Raw genomic sequence first — 15,315 nt, 5'->3', positions numbered from 1 at the left:
AGCATCGTATAAATTGCGCACTAACGTAAGCAACGCATTTTTTAGATGGCTCCTGCTAATTAAATACAATCTGAGTTGTCTGTGTTGCAACTGTATTCAAAAATTGCACATTTAGTTTAAAGGTGCACTAAAAAGGAATCTGAACTCGTCTTTTTACCGTGTGAACTCGATTTGCACATTCCGAGCATTCGTAGGAACTTCAAATTATGGTCCTGTGCGGTCAGTTTCCCTAATTTAAATCTGATTAAACGTCGGGGCTCCTGCCTTTTTTTTTTTAACAACGCTGAAGGTAGGAGGAGTCGACCAACACTTGGAGTACCTTTCAGCCAGTGCCGTGGCAGCTTCGCTTTCGATTTTATTTTTTTTATTGGGATTCTTTAAATAAATAGTTTCAGTCGCAGACAACATAGCCGCAAATTAGACCCACGGAAATAAAAATACGCGTGGGCTCTTTGATGGCAGACTCTGTCGATGGCAGAGCGGCAAGCCGCCACGGGACTGGCTGAAAGGCACTCCACGTGTTGGTTGACTCCTAGCTCATACCTTCAGCATTGAGTTAAAAAGAAAGGCAGGAGCTGGGATGTTTAATCTGATTTAAATTAGGGAAATCGACCACACAGGCCAATAATTTGAAGTTTTTTAAGAATTCTCTGAATGTGTAGGTAGAGTTCCCGCGGTAAGAAGAGTTTAGATTCCTCTTTAGTGCAACTTTAAGTTCGTATCTGATGCAACTGTGAGGATTTATGTATCTTTGCAATGCTTGTTGTAGGTATATATGGTTGCTTTCTCAATGTGAAGAAATGGCAAACCTCTTGTATTGTCGCATGGTTTTAGGCACAAATGCTTTCAGCACTTCTTTCAATGGATTGACAAGACTCCTGCGTGTCTGCAGAAATCAAGACAAATACTGCAGAACTGTCCTCTATTTTTACAGAAGCACTGTTGCTTCCAATGCTCATTAAAGTACGATCGGGTGGCTGAACTTAGTTTTTAGCCAATCTTGCAAGCATGATGCCTGTGGTGTTGGGCTTCAAGAAAGGGGACGTCTTGCGGTGGCACAAGCCAAAAGCAGGCCTAAATATGTACGCGGGCTCAGTCACACATGCGAGCGAGACTAGCTGGATGATGGAACGATTCTATTCCGAATCCATTCTGTGTTGTTTTTCCCGATCATGTAATTGGCTGAAATGACACCACGCCCTGCATTCTCTCAAGACCGGCATCGCTTGAGTCTGTGCATGGTGAAGGGCGGGAAAACAATGGAATAGATTCGAAACAGAATAATCCCGATTCAAGCGTGCAAGTCTTTGGGCTTGACAGCCAAAGTTTTTCTTGTGGCCATATAAAGATGGTCGCATAGGGATGTTTCTGCACAATAGTAAAGCTGTACATCAGGGTCAGAGGACGTCACGACATTGCGCAAATAATAAGCAATGAATGCTTCTCTTCTGCTTCACGAGTTTGAATAAGGTAAAATAGTATCCATATTATTAGTTACAAATTCTTTTTCTAAAGATGACTTGTTTGGTTGATGTGCCATGCACCTGTCGTAACTTTATAGCTACGATAGCATACCAAGCAGTTTGCATTCGCAGAGCAAGGGGAGATTGTACCTTTGGGTGGGCCACCACGCCCACCCATAGTTCCAGCATGTGCTACGTATGAGCATGCTTTCACGTCGGCACAGGTGTCGACCGATAGTCTTATTCCGTGCCACTGGGAAGGCATGACTGGTGAATTTTATTAAAAGCGTTCACACAGCCTAGCGTCGAAAATGTGCAGCAACCAACATTGTCGTTTGCTATGGGAACAAGCAGGAACGAGCTTAATAAAGACGATTTATAGCATGCCCAAAATGCTGTCATGTTTTTTCCTTTGGACTTCATAAGTCAATGAGCTGTAATCTCCAAGTCATTCCTTGCACACATCGTCTCTGTGATATCTTTTGTGGTTAATCAGCTTCGAAAGCAAGAAAGGAGCATGCACATGTGAGTGTACCAAGCAGCCAGCAGATCGTTTCTTGTGCACCTCCGTTTAAAGCTCATTTAAATTGAAAGCACTTAGTACAGGCAGAATGGATGAATACAATGGGGCTTAGTGCAGATTCTTGTCTACTAAGCACATTGAGGTTATATTTTTACCGTTATTGGAATTGCAGCGAAGACGCAAGTGCTTTTAATTCTATATTTGCTGGCAGATATAGGCTCATTTCCTGTTCAGAACTATGTTTTTTTGGAAATTCGTAACCTATCTGGCTTGTTTGGGTCGACCTGCATTCGTTGAGGCTACAGCCTTCAAAAGCCTTGTGTTCTCGCTTGGGGAGACCCACATGGATCTCGTAGCCCGACGCATTGCCTTCACACTGCCCCCTTTGAGACTCTCTGCATTCACACTGCATGGCGACCCTGAGAAAGTTTTAGCCAAGGCCGTAATAAAAGCCTGGGGCTCGCTCCAAGGCGAACTGTACATACAACGGGGGAGCGGACAAACTTCTTTCTTGACAACTACATGTTCGGAGGAAATAAGGGCCCAGGTCTCACCAAAATGTTCAGTGCAGTAGCACTGCTGTGCAATCCAGCAGAGCCGCCATGTGACCACACTGAGCCAGCTAGGATATGTAAAAACCTATATAGCGAGCGGGAAAGGTGAAAATCACAACTGGGGAAACCAGTTTAAGGAACAATTCCCAGTTGATTCCAGCTGGTGCTCGGTTGACCCGGGAACTGGAACTCGACTGGTATCAAATGGACCGATTTTTCACCTGGGACAGAAAAGACCCCGATCACGGGTGCCTCTTGCAGGGGCAGTCCTATTTGAGCCATGGATTTCTGGGACTTATGCGCATCGGAAAAATGGCGTTTCACATGGTTTTCCACAACAAAATTCTCGCTTGTGAGGGGGGGGGGTCTCCCCCCTCTCCCGCAGGTTTAACAGAACGTGCAGACGGGCTATTCATGTATATATAGTTCCAGGAAACGATATAGCGCATTTACAAGGTGAACAGAAAGGCGGACACTGTAGCCCAGTGTCCTTCCATATTTGCGTTCGTCTTTTTGTGAATGCGCTAAACGACTTAATTTCTGACGCCACAGGTTTGATTCGCTATTTTCGTTTTACGTGACAGGCATTGAAAAATACAGGAGCTGTTGCTGAAGCGGATACAATCTTTACATGTATAGATCTCCCGATGACAGGTGCATGAATTGCAGGTCCAGTGGCGAAATTGCGGGCAATACCAGCATGTGAAAGATATGATCTTGGTTCCGGCTATAACTGGCACTTGTTCGAGGCGGTACGTGCCAGGCTGTTCAAAAGGCTGACTGACATTGCAGCATATAGTTTGCATGTAAACGCCTTGCCGGCCATTTTGTGCTGAAACGCCATGCCTCAAGGTCGAGACCCACTGACTACATTGACATCCAAGGGATGTCCCTGATAAATCATAAGAAGACATGCGGATATCCCCAGAAACTGCGGAGAAACTCCTGCGGACATCCCTCCCATAACCTTCTGGCCGCACTTTCTGTATCCAAGGGAGCTCCGCGGTCCCTGAGGATTCTCATAGGCCTTAACAAGGATACAATGAATAGTGCATGGTCAATTAATAACGGTAAATATCCTTGAGGTTATATTTTAGTGCAAAAGAGCTATTCGGAATGGATCAACCTTGAGCAAGATCATGGGATGTTTGTATGCATGCAGGGTCTGTGGGTTTGTGCCAATTTAGTAAGTAAAAATAAAATCAGACAAGTATCCACGACTGGTGTTCGAACCCGCGGCAGCGCGAGCAGAGCTTAGGCCGCTGCGCGAGAGCACTGGTATTTTCTGCACGAGAAAAAGGATATATATATACAGATTATTTTCAAAACAAGCAGCTATATACTGACAGCACTGCACTAGCTTCACAGAAAACAACGCAGCTGAAAGGGCGCGGCAAAGATAAAACACCGCATCAACAGCAGAAACCAGTCCGCTAGAAAGTCTCAGCTGAACACGCCTCGATCGTGTTAAACTACAACACACTCTCGCGCTGTGCATTGCACATCGTATTATTCATCCACTGATACTAATGCTGAAATCAAAATAATATTTGCGCTTTGAGCTATATGTGTGACAGGGGAAGTGTGGCTGCATGCGCTGGCGTGAAGCTCAATTGAAGCCAATCCAATCTGTCAAGGAGGCTTCATCCATGGAGGAAGTTTTTTTTTTTTTCCTCCGTGGAATTCATCGTCCCTCCGTGCTTGCTGACTGCGAGCCTTTTCCTCCATGGCTTCATCGTCCTTCCGTGCTTGCTGATTACGAGCCTGGACCTTATTACAGGCTTGCTCATGATTCTGGACACCGTGAATGTCGACGTAGCACGTCGCTGTTTGGACTTCTTTCGAGATTTCATCGTACTTTGTCCGATGACGATCGCAAATACTGTGAACAGCCAGCATTTCGCAAATTTAGACGTCTTCAAATGGCCCAGATGTCCTCATCTCGAACAGGACGTCCTCGGTACCTTTTGAGTTCATCGACCAAAACGTCCTCAAAAGGATGTCCCCAGTTTGTGCTCTAGCTGCACGACGCACGGATGATAATTTGTCAAATGTCCTACAAACCTCCTCTCGTGGGAAAATATTGTGACATTTCATCAATTTAAATCACGTCAGCTTTATCTGGCGCATGCGGCTCCCATTGCATGATAGGTTTCAAGAATTGTTTGTGCGATATATAGCGATATATTAAATTCTGGCCCAATAAATGAAACGTCTTCAGGATCGACATATCTTGAAATACATTCGGTGTTTACCAAGGTCTTATCTACTGCATATTCCTGGTGGGACTGGACTGTTACATTTTTGGCCCACTGACGCGGCAAATTTGAAGTCCAGGGAGCTATGTAAGACAAGACTCAGTGCCCACGGGTTGTTTGCGCAGAGGAGGTGGTCGAAGCAGCCACAGATTTGCTAAGTGTGACCGAAATTTAGCGAAATTTCTTTTTGTCGCAATTCAGCAAAACATTTTCGGAAGGCAAGACAAGGCGCGTGTCTTTGTGGCTTTGGTGCGGCAAATTTCGGGGTCCCAATTAAGCTTGGTGCCGTGATCACTGCTTGGCTTAATTCCCAAGCTGCAGGGCTTGGGAGAGGAGTCTGCGCCTTCAAATCTCACCAGGCCCACCACTGAGAGCCTTAATGGGCACTTGTTCAGAGAACTTCGTCACGGAATAATGGCCTGCATTTTGCGAAAGTGACGAAATGGCAAATTTTATTTCCTTTTCAGCCATTCTCAATTGCGTTTCCTGCTAAACTAATCCATGTGTGTCCGATGCAAGGCAGCACAAAAAAACAAGGCAGGAACGCTGTCAGAGGCCTTAATTATTTTGTGTATGCTGACACCTTGCAATCTGCGATTTTCCGAGTTCACTCTTAGCTAATTTGAGTTTCACGTTCTTTTGGGAGAATTTGCGTGACCCAGATACGGGCGCAGTTTGTGATTAGATGAACATGATGTCAAGAAAGATCTCATCTATGCGTAAGTGTGTGGCTGGATCAGCAAGCCCCTTCGGAACTGCTTACCACCACAAGGGTTCAGCGAAACCACGAAGTGGACTGTGTTTGAGTTGTGCAAGTCTTGAACTGTACGGTGCAGCCAATGCACGATTAGTGAACAATGTTCAAAGATCGCACCGTGCCGCCGTGAGGAGGAGGAGGTAAACTTTATTAAAGAAAAGGTCTTTGGCGCGGGTTGGGGTGACGTTCCCCTCCCCTCGGTGGGCACCTCTTCTAGGCCGGACGCCAGGTGGCCGACCGACGATGTCGCTCGGCGACCTCTTCGGCCCGCTCCGTGACTCGGAGTTGAACCTCCGGGTCCGAGCTGAGCAGCGCGGCCTCCCACTGCGATTGGGTAGAGAGCTGCCGACTGTTCGACGGCTTGTCTTGAGCACATGAGTATAGGATGTGGGGTGTGTCTGCCTTATGGTGCCCACAGAGAGAACAGATGGGGCTGAACTGCTCTGGGAACCATATGGAGTACATGTACGAATTAAAGAAAGTGTTTGTTTGGAGCTCCCGCCAACTGACTTGTTGTGTTTTACTTAGAGATCTATGTGGGTCTGGGAAGATTTGTCTTTCTTTCTTGAAGTGGATAGTAATTTCTTTGTGGGTCGTCATTCGCTCCTTGGCCGACCTGAGCTCGGGGTAACGCACCTCCCGGTTAACTACAAATCCTCGGGCAAATTGGTGCGCCGCCTCGTTTCCAGGATGGCCCGAACGGGCGGGGACCCAGATCAATGTGATCTGGCGGGTATTGGAGATTTTTTGTAATATATTGATGGCTGCTGAGTGGGCCCTTCCTTTGCAAAAATTTCGAATTGCGGTTTTAGAGTCGCTGATGATGTATTTGGCAGTGGTGGAGGTAATTGCTAAAGCTATGGCAGCTTCTTCGGCCTCCTCCGGAAATTTTGTTTTATCGATTGTCGCCGATACGACGGGAGAACCTCGATGATCGACAACTGCCAGGGAACAGGCGTCTCTGTCCGCATGTTCTGCCACGTCCACATGCGCCGTGTCTTTCTGAACTGAAAATCTTTTTGGGCAGAGGGTGGCCGTGAAGAACTGCATCCTAACCAGTTTCAAAAAAGGCGCGCCTTGATCACTTTCGACACGAATGCCGTGCTTGGACGTGGCCTCCGCGATCGACTTCGGCAGCGCGCAGCGGTGCGCGGAGACGCGTTGCCGGAGCCGATCGCAGAGGCTACAACTTGGAAACACCGCCTACAGTTTTATTCGTGAGGTGCCGCCACGATAAGCATACAGTAGACCACCAAGAACACTTCTAGTCCAAGCGTGACTTGTTTGCCAGGAGCGAACATAATCTCTATAATCTCTTGAAGAAGTTTGCTTTTCGGATCAATACAGACAGAATTATTTATCCATCCTGTAACGGCAGCTAGCGCGAATGTTGAACTGCTGCACTCATGAACTCTGTGGCTAATTCAAAAACCGCTCCACTCCCGATTTAATAATAATAATAATTGGTTTTTGGGGAAATGAAATGGCGCAGTATCTGTCTCATATATCGTTGGGCACCTGAACCGCGCCGTAAGGGAAGGGATAAAGAAGGGAGTGAAAGAAGAAAGGAAGAGGTGCCGTAGTGGAGGGCTCCGGAATAATTTCGACCACCTGGGGATCTTTAACGTGCACTGACATCGCACAGCACACGGGCGCCTTAGCGTTTTTCCTCCATAAAAACGCAGCCGCCGCGGTCGGGTTCGAACCCGGGACCCGATTTAAAAAAACCGAAAAACCGAGATGTGGTATTTTGAGTTTTAATCTCTAGATGGCGCCACCTTATAACGCGCTCCAGCACGTTTTTGAGCGCGAAGCGCTTGGCGCCGCGCGCAGCCCGTCGAATAACCCCAGGCACTTCGCGGGCACTACGGTTCAAAAGCAAACGTCCTATCTCCCCTCTCCTTCCCTCTCTCGAGGTCGCCCCCGCATGCCGACCAATGAGGAGGGGAATCGCGCTTCCCAAACCGGGCCGCCAGGCTCCGCCCCCGACTCGCAAAGAAACAACCCGGACGTACCACCACCAGCGAGACCACCGGAGCTAGTCCGCGCGGATTTGAGACGCGTCGGTCGGGGAGCGCTGCAGGTTGTTGCGGTGCGGTGCTTTGTGCCAGTGCTGGTGTGGTCCATTTCCTCTCCGATTCAGGATTGACCGCGCGCGCTCTTCGATCTGCTGTTTCCGTGAGGTGTGGTTGTTGACGTGACGTTCGCCGGCTGTGGTGTTTCGGGCACGGAGATTATGTCGTTGCGGCAACGACGACCACCACGTCTGAACCCGGGAGTGACGACGGTGCCTGTCCGCTGCTGACACGGCGGCGGCGGCCTCTTCGTGGTCGTCTTCGACAGCATGGAGTGTAACAGCCCCGGAAGGCCTTTGGCGAGGCGCGCTACTTGGACGCCAAACTCAGTGCTGCAACGATCTGTGGTGTGCCTTTTCCTTCTGCTCGCGTTGGGACAGTTTGTCGTCTGCAACGACTCCGGCTGCGACTGGGATGGCAGGTGTGTACGACTTCTTAGCCTCGTCTGCTGCATGGCTACTTTTCGTCTGCTTTCCCTAGCTTTTAGATTTGTTGTTTCTTAGTATGTGTGCAACCGATCGGACATTTCGGCCGCGATGTGTTTGTAACATACGGTACGCTTTGTGAGACGGTACAACCGCGCGGAACAGAGCCATATCGTTCTGCAGCATGGCGTCTGTAGTGCATGTTTGGGGTTAGCACGGTGTAGCTAGCATACTCCTCGTTTTAAGGTGCATAACTGTATTAAGTGCCATGAAGAAGTTCTTGCATGTTACGTTCACCAGGGTTCATCGCTCACATGACAAACACTGAGCTATATGCAGTTAAAAAAATATCTCTGCAGTGAGCAATGTTAATTCCTTTGGAGTAATCGGCCTGGTCCGACGTAACATTTGTTAAACGAGCCGGTGAAGCCAACGTAATTAAGGTAGCGTGTTCGAATCCGGCCGCAGTGATACTGGTTCGTAACTGCAGGGTACTGCAAAATGGCGCGCGTTTTTGCGACATTTCGCGGCATGTTAATCAAGAGCTCCATGTTACTACCTGAAAACGCATCCTGCTTTCCGATTTTGCCTTTGATGATGATGATGACGCGACAAATATAATGCCTTGAAGCTTGTATGTTTCGTTCATCTTATCCCCATGACATCTACGCCATTCACGTGAATGTAACATTTAGCCGCTGTCATTAGTGGTGCAGTAATATTGCTTTGTAACTAACTACCCGGTGAAAGCGGCTTGCGCTCCCGCGGAGAGCTGTCAAGAAGGCTACAGAGCTTCACAAATAAACAGAACCCGAGGAAGATTGAAGAGTCACGGAAGGCGAGCTGGCGCCACCGAAGATCATCGGAGCGTTGCAGACAGCTCTTCGTCTGTCTCATCGCCTTCTGACTCAGCCACCCTGCAAGGAAACCTGACTGTACACTAATGATTCCTCTATTTGTTTACTTTGCTGAGGCGATTCCATTGGCATTGTTTTGTTTTCGTGAGGGTTAAACCCTTTGAAACAAGGAACGGGCTTCACTAAGTCGAATACCAAACACAGGAACCCGCCAATGTAAACGGTTTGTTGGACAGACTAAGCACAATACGCAGTCACGCCATCGAAGCTCACAGTTCGTCACATTTTGAATCCCTAAACATGAAAGTTTTCCGGGAAATGAGGAAACTAAATCCTTCGTATACTTCTGGTACTCCAACATGGCGGCCGCCTCAGCGTTATTACAAGCCGTGTGCGTACACAGTGCAGTGCGCGCTTATAGAGAGCGCGTTGATTGGCATTCGAACACTAAACACACATAAGGTCCGGGCATGAAACCCAGGGGACGAAACTTCCGACAGATGTCCGCCTAATACTTCCCCCCCCCCCACCCCTAACAAGTTACATCTTGCACTTGTACTTGCTCTAAGTCTGCGCCGCGATGTGCATCGGTTACAGCAGTGCGTGATCTTTGCAAGAGCAATTTTGTGTGTGTGTGTGTGTGTGTGTGTGTGTGTGTGTGTGTGTGTGTGTGTGTGTGTGTGTGTGTGTGTGTGTGTGTGTGTGTGTGTGTGTGTGTGTGTGTGTGTGTGTGTGTGTGTGTGTGTGTGTGTGTGTGTGTGTGATCTTGAGATCTTAGATCTTGGTACTGCGTAGTTCGACCGCATAATCCGGCTGACATAAGAACCATAGCCCGAAGCGTACTATGGCACCACACCCCTCCTTCCTTGCGCGGTGAGGTAGGCGAAGGCCGCTTCCTTTCCGACGTGCATAACGCATTTAGAATGCCGCCACACCTCGAAAGTATTCGCATTGGAGCCGCAGTCTGTACGAATGGCACGATTGTATGCGCGCGCATATGTATGTCGCGTCTACCTCGTACGCACCGCGATGGCAGGAAGGGCACAAGCACCGGACAGGTTAATTATCTTCGCGTGCATTTGATGGCGCACACGCCCCGATTGTGCGTCCTGAATAAATCGCCGCGCCGTAGATTCGCGAGATAAGGATCGGCAGTCTCGTTGCGACTCCTAATTGAAAATTCCGCTTATCTATTCGATCCCAAGCGTCCGCCCGAATCGAATGTTCTTTATATCGACAGCAAAAGTGAGTGCTTGCCGACTCGGACGTTATAAAGTCAGCATATGGCCTGTGGAAACTGCGGTCGTTTGTTTCACGGATTAGTGTTGTATTTGATTTTTTTTTAAGACGGTGCGGCTTGCTTTGAGATTTCAATCTGCAGTTAGGTTGAAATCGTTTGTTCGAATGTCACTCCGTAGCCGTTTCTTAACTGCGCTGTTCGAAAAGCGGTCGTATACACAGCACGGTATAGCAGGCGCTGCTCGCTTACGCCAGGGGTGTATAGATTATTCAAACTCGGTTAACTTGGACTTCCGGTTTATACGAACTGATGCTTTAAACTTGTCGACCTCGAGAGTGTTGAAGAGGTTCTCCTTGTTAAGAGATCCGCATGATTCGAACTAAGTTTTCGATTCTTTTCCGAGTTTGAATTATCGATTCGGTTAGCTCGAACTTCCCGTTTATCCGAACTAACGCTTTAAACGTGTCAGCATCGTGAGTGTTAGAAAAGTGCTCCTGATTGGAAGCTCCGCATGATTTTAAGTTTTCGGTATACTTTTCGAGTTCGAATGATCGACTCCTTTAATTGCTGCGTCTTGTTGTTCATATATAGACGCACTCGATGAAACGTCGCAGTTTTTAAATGCCTCGTTTCCTTGTGGTCTCGGCTTTCGACGATCAGAAAACCTGCTCGAACGTTCTGCTGGGCGAAAAAAAGAAAGATGGCGGCGAGGGTAAAAGCGCTGTAAACCTTGACAGAACTGGCGCGCCGCGTGGAGTCGGGGATATACACAGCGCATTAGCAAAACCTGTGAGTAAGGATGGTAGATAAGAAACTTGACGTTCACGGCCATCCACCTGTTCAGTGGCCGCGCTGTGTCCTTAGTTCTCACGGCGCCGTGCATACCTCTTCCGTAGAAATGCTCACTGCTGGAGAGGGCAAGGAATCTGGGTACATCAAGTACCCTGTGTGCTCATATTTCAAAACTGCGCATGCCAAATTCTCAGCTAACGTAGTCACGTAACAGGAAATTTTATAATCGCTTTACAAATGTGGAAAAAAAAATTGCTGGCGGTTTAGCAATGCTAAGCACGAAATATTGTGCGAAGGCACAGTTTATTGCAGGTGGACACCACCGCCACGTACCTGAAAGCGTGATTGAGGTGTCCGCTGGCCCATGGAGCCAGCTATGCGTGTCTTCAACTTTTTCATCGTCAATGCCAATTTACCCAATGTACGCCGGCGTCTATATGCTCCAGTGCCGCGTTTTTGCAGCAGCATTGTCAACGCCAACGCGTATTGCTGTAGTGCCGTGTTTCTGCCACAGCGTTGTCCACGCCAACGCATGCAGAGAACATGCCTCTGTCACTATACCGCCACATAGCTCAAAACGCTATTATTAGTTCGACAGTAGTCTTAGTTGATAAAGAAAACGATGTGCAATGCACAGCGCGAGTGTGTGTTGCAGTTTAACAAGTTGCGTTCGGCTGCTGCTACAGCCTATATATATATATATATATATATATATATATATATATATATATATATATATATATATATATAGTGCTTTCGCGCAGTGGCCAGCGAAGCTGATCTGTGTTCGCGCCGCCGTGGATTCGAATCCCAGTCGCGGGTATTTATTTGATTTATTTTTATTTATTTATTTCACTTGGTACAAAACCACTAACATCGCAAGATCTTGATCAGGATTTACCCATGGCAATAATGCTTTCGCGCTAATATTCGCAGCTAACTTCTGTCACTGTGAGATCTTCGTAGCTGTACTGAACAGTGCTGAACAGTCGGATGCGACTGACTACGATACGGCATATGACTCTTGAAGGAGGCCTCCAGCAAATACCGTTGACCGATTCCCATGACATCATGGTTAATCCGCTTGAACCTGCTAGCTTGACATCAGAGTGAGTGGGAGATAGATTGAGGGGGATGAACCGCTGCCGGGGATTAAAGGAGATTAACTCCATTGGCTGGAGGGCCTCCTTTGAAGGGGCATCCTTCTTGAGTTGTACCCGACTGTATAGGGATGATTAGAGGACATAAATTGTGTCCACATGTTGCCGGTGGAATCAATGATGAGACTTCCGCTTTGAGGACCAAGGTTGACCGAATTGAAAACGCTGTGTGCAGTGAACGTTATTGGTGATGTTAATAATCGTTAGTAGCAATCAAAAGCAACTAGTTGCACATTCCAGGTTATTCCACATGCCACGACACGTCTGCACCGTGAAATCGTAATTCGCTGCTGACCGTTGCAAGAAGAAAATAGAACGCATTTCCGCGCGATTAGAATCGTCATAAACTCCTTCTGTACAGCCGCGCGTGCATCATTAGGCGAACTTAATTGGGACGGGTCAGATCAGGTAACGGCGGTCGTCAGGAGGCAGAGAAGCATTGGCCGTTACGCCAGCTGCGATGGTGCAGGTGCAGTGGGAGAGAGCGTTGGAATGGTACGGTGTGTGGCTGGCTGGAGGCAGCGCTTGCGCGGGACGCTCGCAGAATTGCCAATGGCGACCAGAGAGAGATGTCCAAGGTTGTTCGAGACCTGTCCCGCGACCTGCTCTTACCGTTTTACGAGGTTGTAGCGATGAGCCGATATAGCTGCATCTTGAATTCCTTCACTTCATCTTTTTTTTGTATTTTTTTTTTAATTTTGCGTTGGCCACGGCGCGAGGCCAACTGGGTGTTCGCGTCAGAGGTTTGCGTGGTTAGACGTCTTCTTGCAGCCGCAGTTGCGAAATTCTAGAGGCCCGTGTACTGTGCGGTGTCAGTGCACGTTAAAGAACCCCGGGTGGTCGAAATTATTCCGGAGCCCTCCACTACGGCGTCCCTCATAGCCTGAATCGCCTTGGGACGTTAAATAATAATAATAATAATTGGTTTTGGGGGGAAAGGAAATGGCGCAGTATCTGTCTCATATATCGTTGGACACCTGAACCGCGCCGTAAGGGAAGGGATAAAGGAGGGACTGAAAGAAGAAAGGAGAGAGGAGGTGCCGTAGTGGAGGGCTCCGGAGTAATTTCGACCACCTGGGGATCTTTAACGTGCACTGACATCGCACAGCACACGGGCGCCTTAGCGTTTTTCCTCCATAAAAACGCAGCCGCCGCGGTCGGGTTCGAACCCGGGAACTCCGGATCAGTAGTCGAGCGCCCTAACCACTGAGCCACCGCGGCGGGGCAGGACGTTAAATCCCCATAAACCAAACCAAAGCAAAGTTTCTAAAACTATGCAAGCCGCGCGAAATATGCACCAGGGACGGATTTATGGGCACGTCTTGGAGGGGTGGTTATTTAGATATGTCTTTTGGCGGCATATTTCACAGGAAAGGGGATTGGTTGACCTATTTGCACATTGCATTTTTTTAATAGTTCCTTGTTTGCAAAGAATCTTTACCAATGTCGTTTTCTGTGTGTGTGTGTGTGTGTGTGTGTGTGTGTGTGTGTGTGTGTGTGTGTGTGTGTGTGTGTGTGTGTGTGTGTGTGTGTGTGTGTGTGTGTGTGTGTGTGTGTGTGTGTGTGTGTGTGTGTGTGTGTGTGTGTGTGTGTGTGTGTGTGTGTGTGTGTGTGTGTGTGTGTGTGTGTGTGCGCGCGCGCGCGCGGAAAACATCCCGCTTAAGCACTTAAATCCGCTGTCGATCTCTTTTGAAAATGGACTTAAAAAGGTAGTTTAAGTGAACAATATTGTGCGCGTCCACAGATTGGCGCGTCGCCTACGTGAAGGCAGGCCAGCTGTTCAAGAGTGTAACTGGACGCTGCATCGGCCACCAAAATCGAACTTTGTAATCATATTCTCTTTGTTACTATCAGGAAGCGAATTAGTCTGCCCGAAAACTATACGAAATATATCAGGAGAGGTAGCCGCACTTTGAAACGTTGTGTCGCAGCACAATTTGCGGTTCAAGAACGTTATAAAACCCCATAAATGTAATAAAAAATGGAATACTCATTATTTTAAAGGATCGGTACAGAAGTTCACACGTTACTTATGGATACTCTATATGACTGAATCTTTCGATCAGCTATTCATCCACTGCATGCGCAGGCTCGAAATCATTGCAAAAATCAACTCTACAGCCCAGGCGCGACCAGTTTCGCTCAAACACTTCCTTTGCGACAGAAGTTTGGTTTATGGGGGTTTAACGTCCCAAAGCGACTCAGGCTATGAGAGACGCCGTAGTGAAGGGCTCCGGGAATTTCGACCACCTGGGGTTCTTTAACGTGCACTGACATCGCACAGTACACGGGCCTCTAGAATTTCGCCGGGATCGAACCCGCGTCTTTCGGGCCAGCAGCCGAGCACTATAACCACTGAGCCGCCGCGGCGGCTTTGCAACAGGAGTTCTTTCGCTTAAAATCTACAAAAACAAAAAAAAGAGAGGGGGAGGGGTGGAAGGGTTCCACCTGATTTCACACAATGTGGAAGCACCGGCGTTTTTCAGATGGCACAACTTTTCTTTATTTCGTTGCTGCGCGTATGTGTGTTGGTACGTGTTCATGGCGTGAAACACACAAGATGGCACAAGAAACACACCCGTGACAAATCGCCCGAGTATCGCCCACCCAAGTCGTCTGCGCTGACGGCGAAACGCCGCTGGCGCCACTTTCGCTTGTTTACTTTGTTTTTACTTTTTTTCGCGACCTTGTTGCTGTTGGGTTTACGCTAGCCAGGCGCCAGCAAAGCGAGAAAGAATTCGACCCGCCCGCGACGCCTGCAGCTGCATCGCGCGGTTACCAAAGTTTCCCCTGGCATTTCCTGTCTGGCGCCTTCTCTGGTGTCGTCGTTGTTGAGTTGTATGCGTAGTGTATGCATTATATACATACACGACTACACTACAAACCGATCGCGTCTAGCCCCACACCCGGCACACGCCTCGACCGTCACGCGATCTGGCTGCGTTACATAATATACTCGCACGCAGACATTGGATGCGTGTATACGTTCCTGTAGCGGAGACAGGACGAACGGAGAGGGGGGGCAAAGCCATCGGGGAAGCAGGACGCACGAAACTACGCACCACGGCTTCATCCTCCTCGCTAAATAGCAACATCCCGTTTGCCTACTAATGGCGGCTGCCGGCCCGCGTTGCAGACGATCGCGCTGCTGCTACCTACGAAAGCAGACGACACGCTATACGGATCCGAAACAAGCAGTTGGGCAGAGGTA

At 48.4% G+C, this 15,315-nt stretch overlaps 1 protein-coding gene across 1 annotated transcript in view; it reads left to right on the top strand.

Annotated features, from left to right (window-relative positions):
* Positions 1–7,394: 7,394 nt before the first annotated feature.
* Positions 7,395–15,315, top strand: part of LOC144100935 (meteorin-like protein) — a 60,955-nt gene continuing 53,034 nt past the window's right edge. The window contains exon 1 of the mRNA XM_077633856.1: positions 7,395–8,051. Coding sequence (XP_077489982.1) covers positions 7,900–8,051 — 152 coding nt within the window. The 5' untranslated portion in view covers positions 7,395–7,899. The remainder of the gene's footprint in view (positions 8,052–15,315) is intronic.

This window comes from Amblyomma americanum, chromosome 8 (genome assembly GCF_052857255.1).
Source record: "Amblyomma americanum isolate KBUSLIRL-KWMA chromosome 8, ASM5285725v1, whole genome shotgun sequence".
Taxonomy (NCBI): Eukaryota; Metazoa; Arthropoda; class Arachnida; order Ixodida; family Ixodidae; genus Amblyomma; species Amblyomma americanum.
The sequence above is the reverse complement of the archived record's forward strand: the minus strand, read 5'-3'. Positions and strand labels throughout refer to the sequence as shown.